Source organism: Parasteatoda tepidariorum, chromosome 9 (assembly GCF_043381705.1).
Source record: "Parasteatoda tepidariorum isolate YZ-2023 chromosome 9, CAS_Ptep_4.0, whole genome shotgun sequence".
Taxonomy (NCBI): Eukaryota; Metazoa; Arthropoda; class Arachnida; order Araneae; family Theridiidae; genus Parasteatoda; species Parasteatoda tepidariorum.
In genome coordinates this window covers 42,900,984-42,922,880 of record NC_092212.1, presented here as the reverse complement: position 1 = coordinate 42,922,880, position 21,897 = coordinate 42,900,984, and the positions used below count along the sequence as shown (strand labels likewise).

General features: G+C 32.2%; 1 protein-coding gene across 1 annotated transcript in view; it reads left to right on the top strand.

Moving 5' to 3' along the window:
- Nucleotides 1-21,897, top strand: part of LOC107439425 (thrombospondin type-1 domain-containing protein 7B) — a 484,164-nt gene that overhangs the window by 380,429 nt on the left and 81,838 nt on the right. Inside the window, exons 14-17 of the mRNA XM_071184973.1 lie at nucleotides 13,967-14,175; nucleotides 15,227-15,419; nucleotides 16,685-16,883; nucleotides 20,062-20,177. Of these exons, the coding sequence (XP_071041074.1) occupies nucleotides 13,967-14,175; nucleotides 15,227-15,419; nucleotides 16,685-16,883; nucleotides 20,062-20,177 (717 nt within the window). The remainder of the gene's footprint in view (nucleotides 1-13,966; nucleotides 14,176-15,226; nucleotides 15,420-16,684; nucleotides 16,884-20,061; nucleotides 20,178-21,897) is intronic.

Below are 21,897 nucleotides of genomic sequence, written 5' to 3'. Positions count from 1 at the left end.
ACGATTTTTGAAAGTATTTAACCTATACTGCTGAACGCAGAATATTCATTTCGGACGAATAATGGAAGAATCGTCTGCCGACGACAAAACTTAATTTGTTTATATCCATCTTTCTTGTTTTCTGCCCTGGAAAGGATTTATTCGATTAACAAAATAATAATGAAGATAAACAAATTTGTGAAGGGTCCGATTAAAAGAAAAATCATTTTGTGAAGGGTCCGTTTTTAAGTTAAAATATTTTGTGAAGGGCCAGTTTTTATGAAAAGATATTTTGTGAAGAGTCCGTTAACGGACCCAAATTTCTTCTAAACCATAGGTTCCCAAAGTGGTCCAGGTGGACCCCCAGGGGTCCATAGGAGATCACACGGGGGTCCACGTAGACGTGAAAAGAAAACAGGGGTTCACAAGTTGTAAGTGGGGGTCCACGAAATATTTTTTGGTTTTCATAATAAAGAACAAAAATTTTGGCTTGGATTTACCCATCAACGTAGACAGTTAGCATCATTCACAAGGTAGGTACTCAAAAGTATTCGAGACTCAGTTCAAACACAGAATTGAATAGAACAATAGATAATAGTACAAGGGTACACCACATGTCAAGACTTGCAAAGTGCCGCCCGTGCGCCCGCGATGCTTGTTTAGACCTGCAAAGGGATGAAATGCAACTTGCGCTGTGCTTGCAATCTGCATTAGTATAAATACGAATGCCTAGAACAAAACGTTACTCATTTGTTTCCGGGATTTTGAACATATAAGTGTGACTGTGAGTGAATCGATTATTGTTTTAGTAATTATTATATTCAGTAATTACGAGGTATTATTTTAATAATTAGGACACAAGAAAATGTGCTACTTTTTTTTTCTTCTTAACATTCCCGATCTAGGGTGATATTTTTTAGAAGTTTCGGGAATACAGTAGAAATGTCGCAGCAAGGGGTCTACTGAAAATAGTAAAACTTTGAAAGTGGTCCACGAGAAAAAAAAGTTTGGGAACCTCTGTTCTAAACAGACCCCTGGTGCCCTATATAAAAGTATAAGCTATAATTGTCTAGAAAAATGCATACACAATGCACTGAGCATCGTATTCTAAAAGAATATTACTGCAAAAAAAATATTTTTTGAAAAAAAACCTTTTTTATTTGCCAAATAAACAAAGTTAAAACAACGTTATTAAAGCAACTCGTTATCGGGTAAATACTTTGCTTGAGCGAAATATTTTATGAAGAATAAAATATGATTTTCAAACAAATTTAATTATGAACAATTAAGAAATCTGAATAATATGAAAAATTGTGCCTGAATACGTTTTTATAAAATTAAATTTAAAGTATGGATTAAATTTTTTATACCATGCTATTGTTTTCTTTTTAAACGATTTAGTCTTTAAGTACTGTCTATTGTTGGGCCACTTCCGCTCGTAATAGTAATAAAAGTTTTTTCAGTTAAATTGTTTTAAATCTTTCTCTGTTAATAAATTTCGAAAATACCAAGAGTCTGTTTAGAAGAAATCTGGGTCTGTTAACTAACACCGTTAATAAACGAACTAAGTTTTGTCTTCGGCAGACGCTTCTTCCTTTATTCGTCCGAAATTAATATTCTGCGTTCAGCAGTAAAGGCTAAATAACAAATATTTGTATGTTGCATCTCTAATTTAATAGCAGCAATTGCTGTTTATTTTTAAAATTCAATTTTTTTTCATTATAATTTTACAGTGTTGAGCATACTCTTGTATGTCTTGACAATTTAAAAACTCATTGAAAAAGCTTTTTGCAATAACTGGACCCTATTTGAACAAATTCACAAAAGCAGGACCCTGGTTGAATGAATGTGACTTAGCGTTTATTTTATATTCCCTAGTTACGAGTAATTTTTTCACAATTTTACAAAAGCGGACCTTTCACAAAATGAGACCCCTGGATAGGGATCAGACCCCTGAGTATGGATTAAATTTTTTTATAGCATGCTAATGTTTTCTTGTTAACCGATTCAGTCTTTAAGTACTGTCTATTCTTGTGCTACGTCCGCTCGTTATGGTAATAAAAGTTTTTTCAATTAAATTGTTTTTAATCTTTCTCGCGGTTAATAAATTTCGAGAATGCACACTGCAAAACTTGATAATCGTTTGATGAAGTTTTTCATAACATATTGCGACGTTGATGTAGAAATTTTGGGGAAATCAGTAACAATAAATAACAAGGCTAAATTAAGTAACAATCGAATTTAGTTAATATAAAAAAATGGCTTACTACGTTTTTATATTAGGGGGATCGGAAAGTAATGGCGTTTTGGATCATTAAATATTCGTTTTCATTTTTTCCCGAATCATTTCCGCATTGAATGGTTGTTGCTAATGTGGGTGAATACATTATTGATTAAAAATAAAATCTTGAAAACAAATATCAAATGCACCGAAACGATATCACTTTCTGGTTGACCTAATATAATGCGGGTAATTTCAGGGTGATTTGTGAAAAAGCTACACATGGGGATTTTCAATGCACATTTTAATTTTATTTCATATGTTTCTTTCAATAATTTTATGTAAATTAAAAATTCATTTTGTTTTTCATAAGTTTTTCTGTATTTTATTACTTCTGTATTTTAGTGCTTTCAGGGGTCTGTTTAGAAGAAATTTGGGTCCGTTAACGGACCCTTCCCAAAATATCTTTTCATAAAACCGGACTCTTCACAAAATAGTTTATCTTTTATCGGACCCTTCACAAAATTGTTTATCTTCATTATTGTTTTGTTAATCGAATAAACCCTTCCCGGGGGGGAGGGGGAGAGGAAAGACGGTTCCAGAAAAACTAAGTTTCCCTAAGTTTAAATTCCAAATGTAGTATTCTAAGAAAATATTTCTACTTTTACAAACATCGTGTGCGTATTCTTATTAAAATTAAATCATAATTTTTTGTAAACAAATAATTGATCAATTTATGTTTATTCGTAAAATTAATTAATAGAATATTATGTAAATAAATTTAATTTTTTAAATAAAATATTATAAATTTCAGAATTGTTTAAGTTTACTTGATACGTAACACATTAAAAGTTATACATTACTAAGTTGTGTTATTTAAAATATGTAGATTGAAATTATTAAAAATGAGAGTGATTTTGTTTCCATTATTCGTCCGAAATGAATATTCTCTGTTGAGCAGTATAGGCTAAATACCAAATATTTGCATGCTGCATCTCTAATATAGTAGCAGCAATTGTTGATCAGAATCTTGTATCTATTCACAATTTAAAAACTTCTTGAAAAGGTTTTTAGCAATTTTTGCAATAACAAGAACCGATTTGCACAAATTCACAAAGGCAGGACCCTGGTTGAAAGAATGCAACTTAACGCTTATTTTATATTCACAAATTATGAATATTTTTTTCACAATATAACAAAAACAGGACCTTTCATAAAATGTCTGGACAGACCTCTGGCTTTTTATGCATAGTTCTATTTTTTTGCATGCTGAAATTAAATTACAAAAGTAAAATTTTTTTTATAGTAATAAAATAAATCATAAAATTGTAAGTATTTTTGAAAGAAAAAAAAATCTGAATTATTTATTGTCTCTTATCATGCTTCTAAACCCTGGCCCTCACTCTTGAAAAATTACTGTGAAATATATCAAAAGTTATGACAGTATTTACCTAAGATGATTGAGTTTCAGGTTAAAAGGGGAAAAAAACGAACAATTCATCAGCTTCGTAGCGATTCATGAATATTAATACAAAAGATAAGTGAATCCTTCTAAAGGTAGTTAAGATATCGTTATTAAGAATAATAGTTAACGGCTCAAATGAATATTTTATGAGGTTTCCACTAAGAAAACCTTTTAGGCTAAAACCAAATAAAAGAAAAGTAATTGCTTTTATTATTTTCATGGCAATAGAATATACGTATGTGCGCTTTTGGCGTAGTTACTGCTTTTTATGTACAATAGATATATCGTATATCGCCTGCAGCCATTCTTCCTGGTCATTCGACTGAAATGACCATCAGGAGTCTGTCCAGACATTTTGTGGAAGGTCCGTTTTTGTACAATTGTAAAAAAAAGTTCTCGTAATTTGTGAATATAAAATAAATGTTAAGTCACATTCTTTCAACCAGGGTCCGTTTTTGTGAATTTGTGCAAATAGGGTCCGTTATTGCATTCAAAGAGTTTTTAAATTGTAAAGACATGCAAGATTATGCTCAACACTGTAAAATTATAATTGAAAAAATTAAATTTAAAAAAAAACAGCAATTGCAGCTACTAAATTAGCGATTCAACATATAAATATTTGGTATTATACTGCTGAACGCAGAATATTCATTCCGGACGAAAAGCGGAAGATGCGTTTGCCGAAGACAAAATTTAGTTCGTTTACATCAGTCTTTCTTTTCCCCCTCCCTTCCTGGGAAGGGTTTATTCGATTAACAAAACAATAATGAAGATAAACAAATTTGTGAAGGGTCCGATTAAAAGATAAATTATTTTGTGAAGGATCCGTTTTTAAGTTAAAATATTTTGTGAAGGGTCCGTTTTTATGAAACGATATTTTGTAAAGGGCCCGTTAACGGACCCAAATTTCTTCTAAACAGACCCCTGACTAGTATTTTATTTATAAATAGCGTTGAATAGCCTACTCATTTTTAACCTTTAGTTTTGATCCGTATCCAAAAACAACGAACTCCTGGGTCAAGCTCTTTCTCAAACTAGCCTTCGTGGCGGATTTTTTGTTGGAACTAACCCATAGCCGTGTTACATAGAGAGAAAAATCACAATAACCATCCACGGTTAGTCCAATGGTAAGGGAATTCAAACCTCTGATTTGTCTACCACTGAGGATATTTTGCGTCATCGCTGTAATCGGGGGCGGGTTGGGAGCGAAATTCATATTCACCAGCCATAGCAGGGATTCGAACTTAAATCACATCATTGGGAGGCAAGCACTCTATCTCTAAGCCACTCTGGCTTTTGAATTCCTGATTAATCAGGAGTTTCCTTCTCTTCTGCCTTTGGAGTGAAAATTATACAGTTTTGTAAAGTAAAACTTACCCATAATTGCTCGTTGTGGTGGTCCTGGAAAATAAGGTTTCGCAATTTCGTGGCAAATTGTATGATAGTGGCAATGCTGCCAGCATCGCGAACAGGCTGCCTTTACTTCTCGGTCAAGCTGGTTCCTATCGATTTGAATCTGCGTGGACTGCAAGCCAGGATGGGAATCAAACCCCAGGTCTTCACAATGATATTTCAGTACCCTAACTACGGATCCTTCGCTTCCGTATATAGTATTTTATAGTTGATCATTAAAAGCCGTCCATCCACCGACTCGATCAATAACTGGAAAAAAATTAATTGCTGTTTGTGTAATAATTTTAGTTGTTTGTTGTTTCAAAATACTTACAATTTTGCTTACATTCTTCTGTTTATTTTATTTCAAAAGAAAGTTTTTTAAGAAGGTTTTTCGAAGCTTATTCGCCAAGGAAAATAGAAAAACGACAGTTAAAGTGCCTTACACTTGAAGCAAGCTATGATTTTAAAGTGTAAATATCTTCTTTCTGTAAAGAATTATCTGCGCTTTAGAACGGACAAATAACTAAAATATTTAAAAGTTATTTAACTTTTTTTTTAAAAAAATTGCCAATTTGGCGACATTTTTCCACCTTGAGAAAAATTATCAAAATAAATGCCTTATTATAATTTTTTGCAAATTTTTATGAACTGCAACCGCTTTTCATTTTCTTAAAACACTGTGGCTTTTCTCCATATTGACGTTTTGCGCCATTTTCAAAATAAACATAGAGAGCGTTGGCTAAATATAGGCTAAACTTAAAGTAACGGTCATGAGTAACTGTTGCAAACTCACTTTAGTAATGAAAATAGCATATTCTTCGCAAAAAAGCATCATTTCATGTGTCTACAGTGTCTCCAATAAACAACATTTTCTTTACATCAGCCATTCATTACCAGGTGTCTGTTTAGAAGAAATTTGGGTCCGTTAACGGACCCTTCACAAAATATATTTTCATAAAAACGGACCCTTCACAAAATAATTTATCTTTTAATCGGACCCTTCACAAATTTGTTTACCTTCATTATTGTTCTGTTTATCGAATAAACCCTTCCCAGGAAGGTGGGGAAAGAAAAGCAAATGTAAACGTTATAATAAGTTTTGTCTTCGGCAGACGCTTCTTCCTTCATTCGTCCGAAATTAATATTCTGCGTTCAGCAGTATAGGCTAAATACCAAATATTTGTATGTTGCATCTCTATTTTAGTGGCAGCAATTGCTGTTTATTTTTTAAAATTTAATTTTTTTTATTATAATTTTACAGTGTTGAGCATAATCTTGTATGTCTTTACAATTTAAAAACTCCTTGAAAAAGTTTTTTGCAATAACAAGACCCTGTTTGCACACATTCACAAAAGCAGGACCCTGGTTGAAAGAATGTGACATAACGTTTATTTTATATTCACAAATTGCGAGTCATTTTTTCACAATTTTGCAAAAACAGACCTTTCACAAAATGTCTGGACAGACCCCTGATTACAAAACTGTGTGTTAAACTTTAAATGCATAACACAATGTGAATTTGTAAGATCTCATACATTTCGCTGTTTAAAAACTACATAGAAAAAATTTGTATTGCGATTTTTTAAAAAATTGCTTTATTCCATTTTTTTTAATTGAATGTTTTCATGACTTGTTTATCTTTCCTTTTCAGATAAGGAGAGACCCCCAGATGAAATAAAAGGTACGAAATAATATTTTACTTAATATTTTAATAGAGATAACAGAAACTTGTTTGGAGAGACGGCGTTAGTTAATAATTATATTTTTAGTAGAAAATTTTAGTTAATATTTAATTAAGAATAGAAACGAAATCAATCGTCAATGATTGCGTTAGCGAAGAATCGTAATTTTCTGTGATAATATGGCATGGTTACCATGGTTTGGTATGGTTGCATGGAATAGTTACATGTTTACTTAATGTAAATAAAATAGTCGTACAGTATACAAAAAAAAACGGACCACCCAGAATAACTTTTGGTCTAATGATCGGATCTTCACGTTTGTTTTTACATTGTGTTTACAAGGAATAAAACAGAATTAGTAGGTCACTGGGCCCATGTCGAAGACTTCGTGGGTTCGACCCTCGCCGGCCGAAAACTCCCTAAATGGTGACTGATGTACTTTAAATCTGTTGAGTCGCAAAGTTCTCCATGTTCCCATAACAAATCAATACCTCTGGGGGTACTGATCGAGGAGTTTCCTTTCCTCTGGATTGGTTCAAAATTACAAGGATACGAAGTTGAACATTACTAATCGTAAACCCAAAATTGAGTCGGCTGTTCTACGATGGATATAAAATAATGTTCGTGTAAAATATTTTTTTCCAAGAAATCGTGATTTTGTGAATCATTTAAGCAGTTTTCAGAAGCAACTTACTGTATTTTCAATTGATTTACTCTTTAAAATTAATTTTATTTCCTATTGAAAGGTTTACGCGGCATTTATAAATTGTATATTAAAACCAACACCATTTCTCTTTTATAACCATAAACAATATTAAACCCCTTTTAAAAATGATCTTCGTTTACCATTCTGAATTAATCCATTATAAATTATTTCTAAAGATCGAAAGTGCCGAGTGCTTCGTGGACAGACCACATACACTCCAAGCAGTATTAATAATGTTGAAGGACAACTCAGCATTAATGAATATAAATTTGGAGACACTCGGTTCTCGGAGCATTAAAATGGATTTTCGAGAATATCGTCTGCGTGGATGTGGAAATAAGAATTCTGCTTGTGCTATCCTTCGTCTTGGCTGTTAATCTATTCTGATATGACATAAAATTTAATGGCGCGAAGATAATAGCTTGATGGAATCTCGAATCATTTTTGATGATGAATTTTTAATGATCCAGAAAGAATTGGTTTTCGGAATTTACATACCAAGCTGAGAGTTATTCAGTTTTCCTGTTTGTTTTCTAACGCTTTTTATGCATTTGTGTTTGTTCGAAGGGTAAATTACTTAAAATTGCGTTTCACAGATAACTAGTTTTCTTGGACATAGAATGAGGCTGAAGTGCAAATTGCTTATCATAATTTAAATTGCATTGCAGAAACGATATCGAGTTTTACTTCTATTTGTTTTTCTTCTTCCTTCGGACGTTGGAAGTTAATGTATGTTGAATGAAACGTACGTTTTAGTAAAGGGGTAATTAAGGATGTATTTATCATCATTTTACAATAATTACCTTTTTAAAACAGTTAAATTACAGCTGTTATTACCAAAACTGAATGTATCTGAATGAAATGAAATTTTAAACACGCACAGAACTTTTTTTTTCATACAGCAGCTGAGTTGGAAAAAAATGTCTATAGTCATTTAATAAACAAATGTGAAGTCTGTCTACTTCAAGATCATTTCTATTATTAAACTTTACTTCGTTTTAACGTACATTCCGAAGTTAAAGCAATGAAAGAGTATTGATTAGATATAAATATGCAATTATTGGTAAAAAAATTCCTAGTTCCACGGAACTATATGGTTCAGCGGAACACCTTTTGAGAGCCGCTGGCTTGGACCATTGAGTTTTCGTTGGCATGATCGCCGATCTTGCTAGCATTTGTGGAGAACAGATGATGAGTTTTTTTTAAAAAAAAAATTATGTTAGAACCCGTTACCTAATTCCGAAAAAACAAAAACCAATACGAGAATTGCTAAGCAAAAAAAATTTCAAAAAAGATACTACTTTAAAATTTTTGGGTATGAAATGTGTCATAAACGCATCTGCTATTAAAGTTAAAAAGGGTTTTAAAATGTATATCAAATTGTTTACAAATATCTCCATTTAAGAGAAATCCAATGCCGTACAACACAAATGCGTTGAAAGTATATTAACACTTTCAAATATTCAAAATTATCTCTAAATTAATAATTATTTTGTGACCATTATGTTTTTCTATTAAATGAAAGCTTCTTTTATAAATGAACACAACTGGGTTTATCTCATAAATGATGGATATATATATTCTAAAAAATATTCAAGTTATATTTAGATTGTTATTGTGCTTGGTTTTATTACACGATTTTTTCGTGTTATTTCCATATGGAAGAAAATTTCATCAAATATATTCGACAAATCATATGGAAGTTTTAAATATATCTTTAACCATCATTTAAAGGTTTGGAAGGAAAATCGCTTGAAAATAAACCAAAAATATGGAGTCAAATATTTTATTTTCTCGCGTGGGGCCAAAAGGATGTGATATATGTTCAATAAAAATATCATCTACTAAACTGAACGTGAATTTTTCAGCGAGGCTATATTATTTACTACCGATAGTTCCATGCATATTGCATCGGCAGTAAACCTCTCCCAGAATCACTTAGAATGAATAAAACTCACGCCTTAAAATGGAGCACATTTGTTGGGAGAATTTCCAGTTCTTTCCTTGTGCCCGGATTTAATCAAATGAAATACAATGACGGCGAATGCAATTTTCGAAAATCTCCCAAAATGCAAATTCCCGGAGACATCATCTTATTTGCATTTATCCCAAACAATGTCCGTGGATTTAAACCTCAATACATCAAGAGAATTCTAGTTATTAAAGAAGAATGGGAAATATTTTAATGCTGGATTTTTCCTGCAATGGCGTAGATGCCGAGAGGTAAAAATTATGCCTTTGTTCCATTTTTATTTCTTACAAGTACAAAGGCTTAAATCGAGCGACTTTTCGAATAATTATTATAATCTGTTTCGTTTTTGACTTGAGAGTCAAAATTTGATGCTTGGAATTTATTCAAGCTGTTCTTAATTATGTTTCAAAACATTTAAATGACAAAACGCAGTATTTACACAGGAAGAGTTTATTTTAAAATTACGCGTTTCGTTCATTTTCTTCTTCAGTTGCATTTGATTTTAAATCGATTTTTCTCTCTCTTTAATTCATCCGAAACAATTATCTTAAATTAATAAGGAAACAATAGAAACTGACTTGGAAATATAGAAATTATTAGAATATTAAATGATTTGTAAATTTTCGTGCCTTATTTTACATCGTATTAACTCTTTGACGCAGCGTTTTGATTAAACCTATTTTTCATACTTTTTTATCGGGGATTTGTTTAGAAGAAATTTTGGTTCGTTAACGGACCCTTCACAAAATATCTTTTCATGAAAACGGACCCTTCACAAATTTGTTTATCTTCATTATTGTTTTGTTAATCGAATAAACCCTTCCCAGGAGGAAAAGAAGAAAGACGGATGTAAACGAACTAAGTTTTGTCTTCGGCATATGCTTCTTCCATTATTCGTCCGAAATGAATATTCTGCGTTCAGCAGTATAGGCTAAATACCAAATGTTTGTATATTGCATCTCTAATTCAGAAGCAGCAATTGCTGTTTACTTTTGAAAATGCAATTTTTTAATTATAATTCTGCAGCGTAGAGCATAATCTTGTATCTATTTACAATTTAAAAACTCCTTCAAAAAGTGTTTTTGCAATAACAGGACCCTATTCGCACACATTCACAAAAGCAGGTCCCTAGTTGAAAGAATGTGACTTAACGTTTATTTTATATTCACAAATTACGAGTCATTTTTTCCACAATTTTACAAAAACAGGACCTTTCACAAAATGTCTAGAGACAGACCCCTGGTTTTTCGTGGTTTGGCCTGGATCCGTTAGTTCCTGTGTGGTTGGAAACATGAACTCTGAGGTGTATGTGGACATTTTGGACAATGCTGCGCTCCCATCTCTATGGCAATAATTTCGGGGAAGGCCCATTGTCTCTTCCAGCAGGATATCTGTTCCATTCACATATCGAGGCTTGCACAGGCATGGTTTGAGGAAATGGATGTTCAAAAACTGGACTTTCCTTCTCAGAGTCCCGATCTAAATCCCATAGAACACCTTTGGGACGAATTAGAACACTGATTACGTAGCCAAATCGACCCTCTTCACTACAAGCACTCACTTCAACTGTGATGGAAGTCAATTTCTATGACCACCTATCAAAAACTGGTGGAAAGTCTTCCTAGACGTGTGCAGGCTGTCATTGGTGTTAAAGAGGGACCAACATCATATTAATATGTGCCTCACGACGCTGTGCCTCCATACCACTGGATGTACCCTCCCAAATCTTTTCCCCATCCCTTCCATCAATCTTATGTCACTCCCTTGCCTCTATCATACCCTGCACCACCGCCCTAGAAATCGACCTTTTTAAACTACTAATATCCCGTTAAGAATAATATTCAACAGACCCTAACCAACTTACTTTCTTATTTAAAATTAAGAATGAATTAAGAAGTATTTTGATTTCATACCCCTGTCATAAAAAGTTGGTACTTGAGCATTTCTCTTTTTTTAATAAACGGCTATAAAATTTCAAGCACAATGTAAATATAAATTTTAGCCCCTCTCCCCCATTCTTACCAATAAAACAAGTAACTTAACTACTACGGTCCATCCATCAATCCAAATGTCCCCTCTACACGCTAACCTACCTGTATCCGTTCCCGTAACCTACTCTTCTCTTAACAAACCAAGCCATTATTACTCACAGAACAAAGGCATCCAATCTGGTATCTTACTGTGACAGGCTCTTTTAATCATCATTTGCCACGAACACGAGAACCCTGTTTGCTGGAATACGAGAGGCCGGGGATAATTTATTTACATTAACCGGCGGAACGCGTTTACGGTGGACTCAGTTTATTTTCGAATTATAACGCCTTTTGCTCTCCACAAAAGAGATCGCTGCCAAATGAAGCCATTTTTCAACAACTTCTGACAGTCCCTTTGCCGTGTACACATTATGAAACTTAGCTGTGGGCCCTTTCGTGATTAAGTAGTAACGCCCGCCACTGTAGTTTTTGAAATCTAACGGGCTTTATTTAATGATGAATGAGGTATAAATTAAGAAATCGTGACATTTTGTTCTGATTCGGAAATGATATCAGTTTGATATTTCTGGTAAAAATAGAGCGTTGTATTTTGATGCAGGAGAAATGCGTTTTCTGTCGTTATTTGTTTCCTTTAAAGGTTAGTTTGTCGAAATCGCTGATGCTTTTTCTTTTCGTCATTTAACTATCATTGGTTATAAATTTTTTGATTGAGTTCTCTGTTTTAAATATTCATGGGTTATTTCAGACTTCTTGTAAAGGTTCTGATTTTGTGAAATTATGTTTAAAAAATATTTTTAAAAAATCCTCTCCTAATTTTTGTGAATTTTGAATAATGATTTTGTGAAAATCGGAAAAACAGGAAGTTGAATCAATTTTACTAACCATAGTTTTAACTTGATGAAATGAACCGAATGGGCAGGACACGGAGTGCGTGGCTTAGCCATACTATAGCAATCACAGGAGCAATGAAAACAATTGGAGAAAATTTTGTTTAATTCATCTATATTGAATAATATTCTCTAAATAAATTTGATGAAACAAATCCGTTAAATTTTCCTAAAAGGTTTAAAGAGTGAATAAATATAAAAGTTTCGTGCTTAATCTTTTATTATTCATTTAATATTTAAACTGCTTATGGTAAAAGTATATCACTAGAAGAAAATCATTCTGATTTCGAAAATAAAATACATCAAATGTATTACACTTGTAACTAATTCATATTTCTTCTACAGTCCGTATCCAAATTATTAGACGCACTATAGGGTTCTATGTAACGTCTTAATTATCAGGTGATACTATACAGCTTTATTGTTTTCACGCGACTGAAACCGGTTTGCACTTGTTTGCGTTCGTGTATCAATAGGTAAAATTAGGTGATTGTGATGATGCTATCGAATTACACTCAAGTTTATAAAATAAAGTATGTAAAATAAATTCTACGATTGCATAAATTCAACGATATATTATATAAATATAGAATATTTATTATATCCGGTATTATATTATTGTAATGTAATAATTAGATTAAATTATTAGACGCACTGTAGTGTTTTAATAAATACATGCTTTGCACGAGTTTAAATGCAATACTTTTATATTTAAACCTACATGTAATGTGTTTTTATTCAGGAGATTTTTTATATATTTCCTGTTTGAATTTAATTTTAACGTATTGCATTACAATGTTAACCAATTGATACACGAACGTAAGAAAGTGCAAACCGGTTTCAGCCACCTAAAAACGATAAAGCTGTATATTATCACTTGATAATTAAGATTTTACATAGAATCTTATAGTGCGTCTAATAATTTGAACAGTGAATAAGTTAGAAGTTGAGTGTGGTCAGTGTGGATACGTCCATACTAGTGCATGTGTTTCACTGGCGCAGCGAACACATGTGTTTGTTTATGCCTAATGCTGGTTATTTGAAAGCATACAAAGCAAAAGTTAATATCAAAATAGGCAACAACAACAAAACAAATACCGTATACAGGGGTCTGTCCAGACATTTTGTGAAAGGTCCGTTTTTCGTGAAATTGTTAAAAAATTACTCACATTCGTTCAACCAGGGTCCGCTTTTATGAATTTGTGCAAATAGGGTCCGTCATTGCAAAAAAAAAAAAAACTTTTTCAAGGAATTTTTAAATTGTAAAGACATACAAGATTATGCTCAACACTGTAAAATTATAATTAAAAAAATTAAATTTTGAAAAATAAACAACAATTGCTGCTTCTAAATTAGAGGTGCAACATACAAATATTTGGTATTTAGCCTACACTGCTGAAAGCAGAATATTCATTTCGGACGAATAATGGAAGAANGTCTGTGTGTCGCTTAAGATGATTTTCAACGCTTTTTCCAGGACATGGAGGGGAACTAAAATAACAAAGATTACAAAATCTTTTTAGTAAAATAGTAAATATTTTCAACCTTTAAAGTAATGTGAATATTTTTTTTTAATAATTGAAGAACTTCTGTATTTTTAGGGGAAATTGGAGGATCTTACTTTTGAGATGTCTCTCGTATTAATATGTTTCTTTCTTATCACAGGCACTAAGACAAGAGAACGTGGTATTATAGCTTCTCCTCTCAATGGTGGTAAACCTTGCCCCCACCTGCATGAAGTGGACTTGTGTTTTAAAGAAGACATCCTAGAATGGCATTACGGGGAATGGAAAGAATGTGTAATCGATAATCCTCGAAAAACATGTGGGGACGGAAAAAGAATGAGAGACAAAACTTGTTTTAAGCTTGGAGGAGTAAGTATCAATTTCTTTCTCATTTCTAATTAAATCAATCCAATTAACATCAATCCAATTAAATTTTTCCAATTTTCTTGAAAACGAAACGGCATACAAATACGAACAGTGCATTTAAGAAACGGAAAAAGACGCCGTGCTGATTTTTCATTTAAAAATAACTTTTGTTACTGAAATTATTTAAAAAAATAATTAATTTAAAAAAATAGTTTCAGTTCATTTACAGTTAAAGGAAAAAAAGTCATTCTGTTTGTTTATTCTTTATCTGTTACGTTAGTTATTCTGTACTCAGTTTGTTATGTTCTTACCAATATCGTGTTCTTACTCGTGAATCTAATTATATTATTAATTTGGAAGCACATAGCAGTTTTTATATGGGTTTGCAATATATAAGAGAATTTTGTATCACGTGCAGCCATTTCGTTGAAAAATGGATGCTGTCAAATATCGTTACATATTTGCTTATATGGTTGCCATTAAACGTATTTATAACATGTTTGCACATATGGTTGCTTTTAAGTTGTCAAGCAAATGTGCTGTAAACAGAAGAAGCTAATGTGTTAGCACATCAATTTCTTAAGAATTTTTCTGTTTAATCTGCTGTAGTTTTTCTTTTTATCCATGGTATTTCATATAAAGTTTAAAACCTTTGGAATATTGTAAAAATAAATAGATATATGCTTTTATTTTTTCCACTATAAATTTGCCTAGAAAAACAAGAAAAAAAATTTCATTCACACAATAATGTTCACCACTTTCAATTAAAACGACTTGACTTATACATTATTTGCGTACATTTCAATTACTAGTTTTTAGTCCTAATCTTGAAAATTAAAAAGACATTTTTTCAATTCACTATTTCGAATTGCACTAAAAAAGGTCGGTATACTCACATCACTCTCACTTATTATTACTTACTTATTATTATTATTATTACTCACTATTATTTATTTATTATTACTTATTATTTACTTATTATTACTCACTTACTCATTTTTCATGAAGATGTTTCCAAATGTAACTACTATAATGTTTATGTATTGATTTGTAGAAACTGCTCTACAGCTTCAATTGTGAAAGAGAAGTTGTATCGTATGATGAAGAATATTGCCGAATTTATTGTCCAAACGACTGCGTTTTGTCTGAGTGGTCCCAGTGGTCTGCATGCAGCGCACCCTGTTTCACACCTGAGTGGGATGGATGGAAATCTAAGAATCGAACACTAATTGCTGTAGCAGGCGAAGGTAATTTTCAAGTTTCATGTTTTTGGGTGTAATACAAAATTACTCCAAACTCATCCAGAAAAAAAGTGTGTTCCAACCAAATGTAGCCATCTTGAGTTTTTGCTGTAACTGAACGAAAAAAAGCTAATCTGATCAGAACATATATATAAGTCTATATCGAAGCAAATATTTTTAGGGAGTAACTCTTTTCATATTTCACCTGAAAAGAAAAAAAAACATAAAAAGGAAGATAGAAGTGCCCAATTGAAATAAAGCTATTTCTGATTATAGCTAATATACCCGCCATGTTTATGTATAACTTGAAATATTGCCTACCGTTAACATGAATATTATCCTAGGTTTCAATAATTCTTCAATTCTGCCAAAAAAAGAAACTGCTGCGTTTTGGTATTAAAAAATCCACTGAGGATACTTCTCACATTTTATTGGGGATATAGGTGAGTTAACCCTTTAATGGGCCCTTTATTTCTAGTAAAGGTAAATTACAGTATTTTTGGAATTGAAATTGTTTTAAGAACAGTAATTGGTATTAAAAAAACTCATTTAGTTTATAAAAATGCCATTTTTTGGTGGTAAATATATTTAATATGACCTATTAGGAACTTACTTTTATTTTTCTTTATTTATAAAATAAATTCCTTAAATGCTACAAACTTCAAAAGGAATTATGTATTTTATAACTTTTATGCGTTTTTTAAAAGTGACAAATGGTTACCAATTTTATTCAAACTCACTTCAAGAAAGCTGAAATTATTGAAAAATGGAAACCTAAATTAAAAGTGGTAAAAAAAAACGTGGTTTTAAGTATACTTACCACTGCCTTCAAAAGGGTTAAAAGGCTAGGCCATTCTCTTCGGCAGACGCTTCTTCCCTTATTCGTCCGAAATTATTATTCTGCGTTCAGCAGTATAGGCTAAATACCAAATATTTGTATGTTGCATCTCTAATTTAGTAGCATCAATTGTTGTTTATTTTTTAATTTTTTTAATTATAATTTTACAGTGTTGAGCATAATCTTGCTTCTCTTTACAATTTAAAAACTCCTTGGAAAAAGTTTTTTGCAATAAAAGAACATTGCACAAATTCACAAAAGCAGGACCCTGGTTGAAAGAATGTGACTTAACGTTTATTTTATATTCACAAATTACAAGTAACTTTTTCACAATTTTGCAAAAACGGACCTTTCACATGATGTCTGGGACAGACCTCTGCTGAATGTAAAAACGCCGTTAAATTTGAAAATTTCTCTTAACCTATTTTTACAGGAGGAAAATGTACGGAAAGGATGATGGAGGAGGAAATTTGTAATGATCGCCACTGCTATCCGTTCATATGGCGTGTGGAAGATTGGGGATCATGCTTACGTAAAGAGGATGTAAACATGAAGACAGTGTGTGGAGTTGGAGTCCAAAAGAGGAAGGTTTACTGCTCTAAAGGATCAAATGCCACCAAAACAGACGGAAGGTATTTATACATTATTAAGGAAATATTAATATTAGAATTATACTTTTTATTTTATTTTATAACCGTCGTTGAACAGTCGGTCCAATTTTTGTGCTTAAGACTACTAATGATAAATATTTACCCCGACCTGCCCCAATTCAGGGCATACGGGGAAATGTTTATTAAAACCAAGTAAAAACAGAAAAGAACATAAAAAGCAAAAAGTGCATAAAATGCAGGAGTCATATGCCAACAGCTGAGAGGGCCGCCATATAGTGCTTAAAGCCGACGGGCCACCCTTATACTGAGCCAAATTACAATAGTATTGAAGACCCCAACAAAGTTACAGAGTATGTGTTACAATACATAATTAGTAGTTACAAGATATAAACATCTAAAATAAAAAAAGACAATTAAAAATATGAATACAATAAAAAAATAAAAAAAACTTTCTTCTTTTTTTCCCTTTTTTTTCCTTTCCCGTCTATTTTTGTTGATAAAAACGCTAAAAGCGAATATACAAGTGAGTAAAAACATCAAGATGAATTAAAATTAGTGTTGAGGTGATACTAATTTTAATTCATCTTGATGTTTTTACTCACTACTTAAGACTACTAATGTTCTACTACGTAGCCTTGCAATTTTGAACCCAATCCAAAAAACAAGAGAACTCCTGGATCAAGTATTGGAAAAAGTTTGCCTTCGTGAAGGACTCTTTGATGGAGCTAACCCGCATTTGCGTTATATGGAGCGGACGACAACGAGAACCTCCCACGGTTAGCCTGATGGCAAGTGGACTTTAACCCATGATCCGTCTACCACTGAAGATATCTCACTTCAGCAATGTGGACGGTACAAGCCTGAAGCGGAATTCGTATCGATCAGCCATCTCTGGGACTGGAACCCGATTCATTTGAAGGTGAACGCTCTAACCATTGCGGCTCTAGAATGATACTTATCGCGATTATTTCGAGACCTTTATTATCGAGATTCCAGGTATAACGAAGAAATTTTTAATAAATGGTTGATTTATTGTTTAAAGGCCCACATTATTACCTGATGTTATAACTCTTATTTAACGAGGAACTTTTCTCAAAAATTTGTTGAGGATTTGAAATCTCCTTTTAATCATTGCTACATTTCATCGATTTAAAAAGTTCTCCTTAATATATTGTTAAGGAAAGTACACAGCTGCAATAACTAACTAATGATCTGCAAGACTCTGTATGACCCATTACAAGTATAAAAAATATAATTAACAAAAAACGAAGACCAAAATTTTAAATACAATAAATCAAAATGGAAAAGTGCTAAAAGCAGCCTAAAACCAAAATTGTCTTTATCATGCAATTTAAATAAATATGGGAGAATTTAAATAAAAACCTCATGAAATTTCAAAAATAAGCATGTCAGCAAAGACAGCAATTTTTCTGCAATCAATTGAAAACGGTGATAATATATTTCGGGCCATGTGTCTTGTATTTGTGGGACCGGAAAGTAATGTCTTTTCGGTGCATTTGATGTTTGTTATCAAGATTTTATTTTTAATCAATAATGTATTTACCCTCTTTACCAGCAACCATTTAATAACGGATAGAATAAAATGAATCGAAATTGATCGAAAAACATGAGTTGGTTTTTAACACTAACAAATATTTAATGCGCCTAAACGAACGAATATAGTTGCTTAAGTTAATAATAAAATAAAATTAATAAATAAACTCTAAGTTGCGTGAGATCAGTGTAAATAAAATTTTTAGAATAGATAGTCGTCTTTAAATGCTTAGTTAACAAGGTTGCCACTCCACAGAGAGAATCGGGAAAACCTGGAAAATACAGGGAATTTTAAAATCCCCTAAAATAACAGGGAATTTAGATTTTTTCTTTAGAAACTGGGAAAATACAGGAAATTTTTTTCTTCTTATTTTCATCTTTTATAAGAAATGGTGACCACTCAGTGCGTAATCTACGGCATATTGAAGGATGATATTCCAACTGTACTAAACTATTTCATTTACTATAGCATTATTTAAGCACGGGTCTGTTTAGAAGAAATGTGGGCCCGTTAACGGATCCTTTACAAAATATCTTTTCATAAAAACGGACCCTGCACAAAATAATTTATCTTTAAATCGAACCCTTCACAAATTTGTTTATCTTCATTATTGTTTTGTTAATCGAATAAACCCTTCCCGGGGGGAAAACCCCCGGGAAGGGTTTCCCTAAGTTTATGTTCCAAATGTAGTATTCTAAGAAAATATTTCTACTTTTACAAACATCGTGTACTCATTCTTATTAATAGTAAATCATATTTTTTTTGTAAAAAAATAATTGATCTATTTATATTTATTCATAAAATTAATTGAACATTATGTAAATAAAAAATAATTTCTGANTTTTTCACAATTTCACAAAAAACGGACCTTTCACAAAATGTCTGGACAGACCCCTGCTGATACTCATTATTACGATTATTACGAGCCCTTATTTAACGAGATTATGGGTGTAACGAAAACATTTTTAATAAATGGTTGGTTTAATACCCTACATTACTACCTGATGCTATAACTCTTATTTAACAAGGAACTTTTCTCAAAAATTGTTTTATTGAAGCTGGCTAATAAACGTATTCAGTTGTTCGAGGAAATTTCTTTTTCTTGAAATCTCCTTTTAGTTCAATTTAATGAAAAATCATAACTAATTAAACAATTATAACAATTTAAAACGTTCTCCTGTATATATATTTATATGCATTTTTAATAAATGATTGGTTTATTGTTAAAAGGCCTACATTACTACCTGATGCTATAACTCTTATTTAACAAGGAACTTTTCTCAAATATTGTTTTAGTTGTTAATTAAACTAGTATAGTTAGCCCAATATAGCTCACACAAGAGCTCAGTAATTGTGTTTCCTCTATGTTATATTATAATATGCACAGGGAAAACGCTGGGAATTTTTTTCCCTCCTGATTCTAGTGGCAACCCTTGTTAATTTTTGTTAGCTTTTATAATTTCGGCCAAATCTGTTTTAACGAGTGATTGATCTTAGCCTTTACGTTCTCGTAATATACAAGTTCAATTGTAATATTTTTTTACGTGACGTAAATTTACCTGCTCTACTGTACTAATTAGTTAAGAAGTATTTGAAGTTCCCTCGAAATTCTATTTGATTATTCTATTTTCTTCTTTTTATTAGGTGTAAAGTCATACCTAAGCCGGAAACAGAAAGGGAGTGTCACTTTCCGTGTCCTTTGGATTGCGTTGTGTCCAACTTTACAGACTGGACACCTTGTGAACCAAAATGTGAAACAGGTAAAATATGCCTCTGTTCTATATTGACAATTTCTACTTCTTAATTTTGTGCTCTTGATTAGTAATTTTTTAATATTTTATTTTTTTAAGTCCTTTATCATTTATTTACAGTCTTTTTCGAGATCTCTACTAAACATTTATGCAATCTTTATAATAGCTAAAAAATGGTAATAAATTCCTGATATTTTCGGAAATTTAAAAAAAAATCTTTGAAATGCAAAATAATTATATATTTATCTAATGACGTTAAGGTGGATAAAGAAAACAATATCTTCAATCTATTTTTTTGGCACTTACAAATACAAATAGCGACTTATAACATGCTCGGATCTGCGTCGAAACTAAACCCACATTAACAAAAGATAAGTAAAAAATATTTCGATCGTATAAGGATTGCTTAATTAAAAAGAATCGAGAATCTGTTGGACCCCCCTCAATCGGGATGTTCGCGTCATGGATCCTCAATCGCGTAACCCAGCACAGCTAGCCTCAACACTGGAATCGGCAAGGCTGGACATCTCAGTGAACACCTTTAAGTAACTAATTGACTCTCTGCCTACCCGTCTTGCAGCGGTCCGCTCAGCGAAAGGTGGTCACATTAATGTGACTGGACTGTGTATATTCTGTAGAAATAAATTAACTCATGCGTAATTTTTTTACCGGTAATATAACCGTATACAACTTTTATATTTATCAATTTTATTGCATTATTTATGAAGGTAAATTCTTAATCACATACCGAATAATTAACATAAAAAAATCTTTAAAAATTTCATTTTACAGATGGTGTTCAGAAAAGGAGACGGATAATCCTGCAGTATCCTAAATATGGAGGTAAGGCTTGTCCAGACGCACTGGAAGAAGCTAGACATTGTACTGAATCTCAACAGCCCGATTGTCTGCGGTGGACACTTGGTAGACGCTCTGAACCGTCCTATCGCTGGAATATTAGCTCATGGAGTGAATGCTTGCTTCCCGTTGACAAACAACCGTGTGGATTTGGGTTCCAAGTTAGAAGTAAGTTGTTTAACAAGAGTTGTTCAACTTAGAAAAGAACAAGCTGTCTCGCATAACTTTTCATAATTAATACGACATTTTCCCCCTTTGCTATTGTCTTTTTTTCTTAACTCTCTAGCGATTTTACAAGTAGGCAAATTTGGGTAAATGTTTCTCCTCTATATACTGTTACTCTATTAGGCCACAAGATAGAGAAATCAGGGGGAAGAATAGGGAGAAATCAGGGGATTTTATCAATCTGGATATGGCAGGAAATGTAATTAAAATTATCGAAAAAAATTTTGGAAAATGAATTAATTAGAATCTGAAAAATGAGATCTAATAACAAGTATAATAATTTTGTAATGATGCTTAAAAAAATAAGGCATAACTGAAAAATTTATCATGAAATTTATGCCGACAGTTTATAAAGTCAGAGAAATATTGGATAAAATCAGTTTAGAAAAGCACAGGAAAATAACAGAAAATTTTATTTGTTTATTTATTTTAGGGTTTGTGGACACTCTATCTTTTAAGTAGCTCCTTCCTCCAGTTATGCGATGAGTTGAAGTTATTGACTACAATGACTTGAACCTGGGTGTCATACCCCATGCTAAAGGCTAATTGCTTGATCGGATTGCAGTATCTCTTGTCTTAGGGGTCCGGGAAAGTTTACACTAGGTATAAGTGGTTGAGGAATTCGGTGAGGAGACTGCATTTGCGT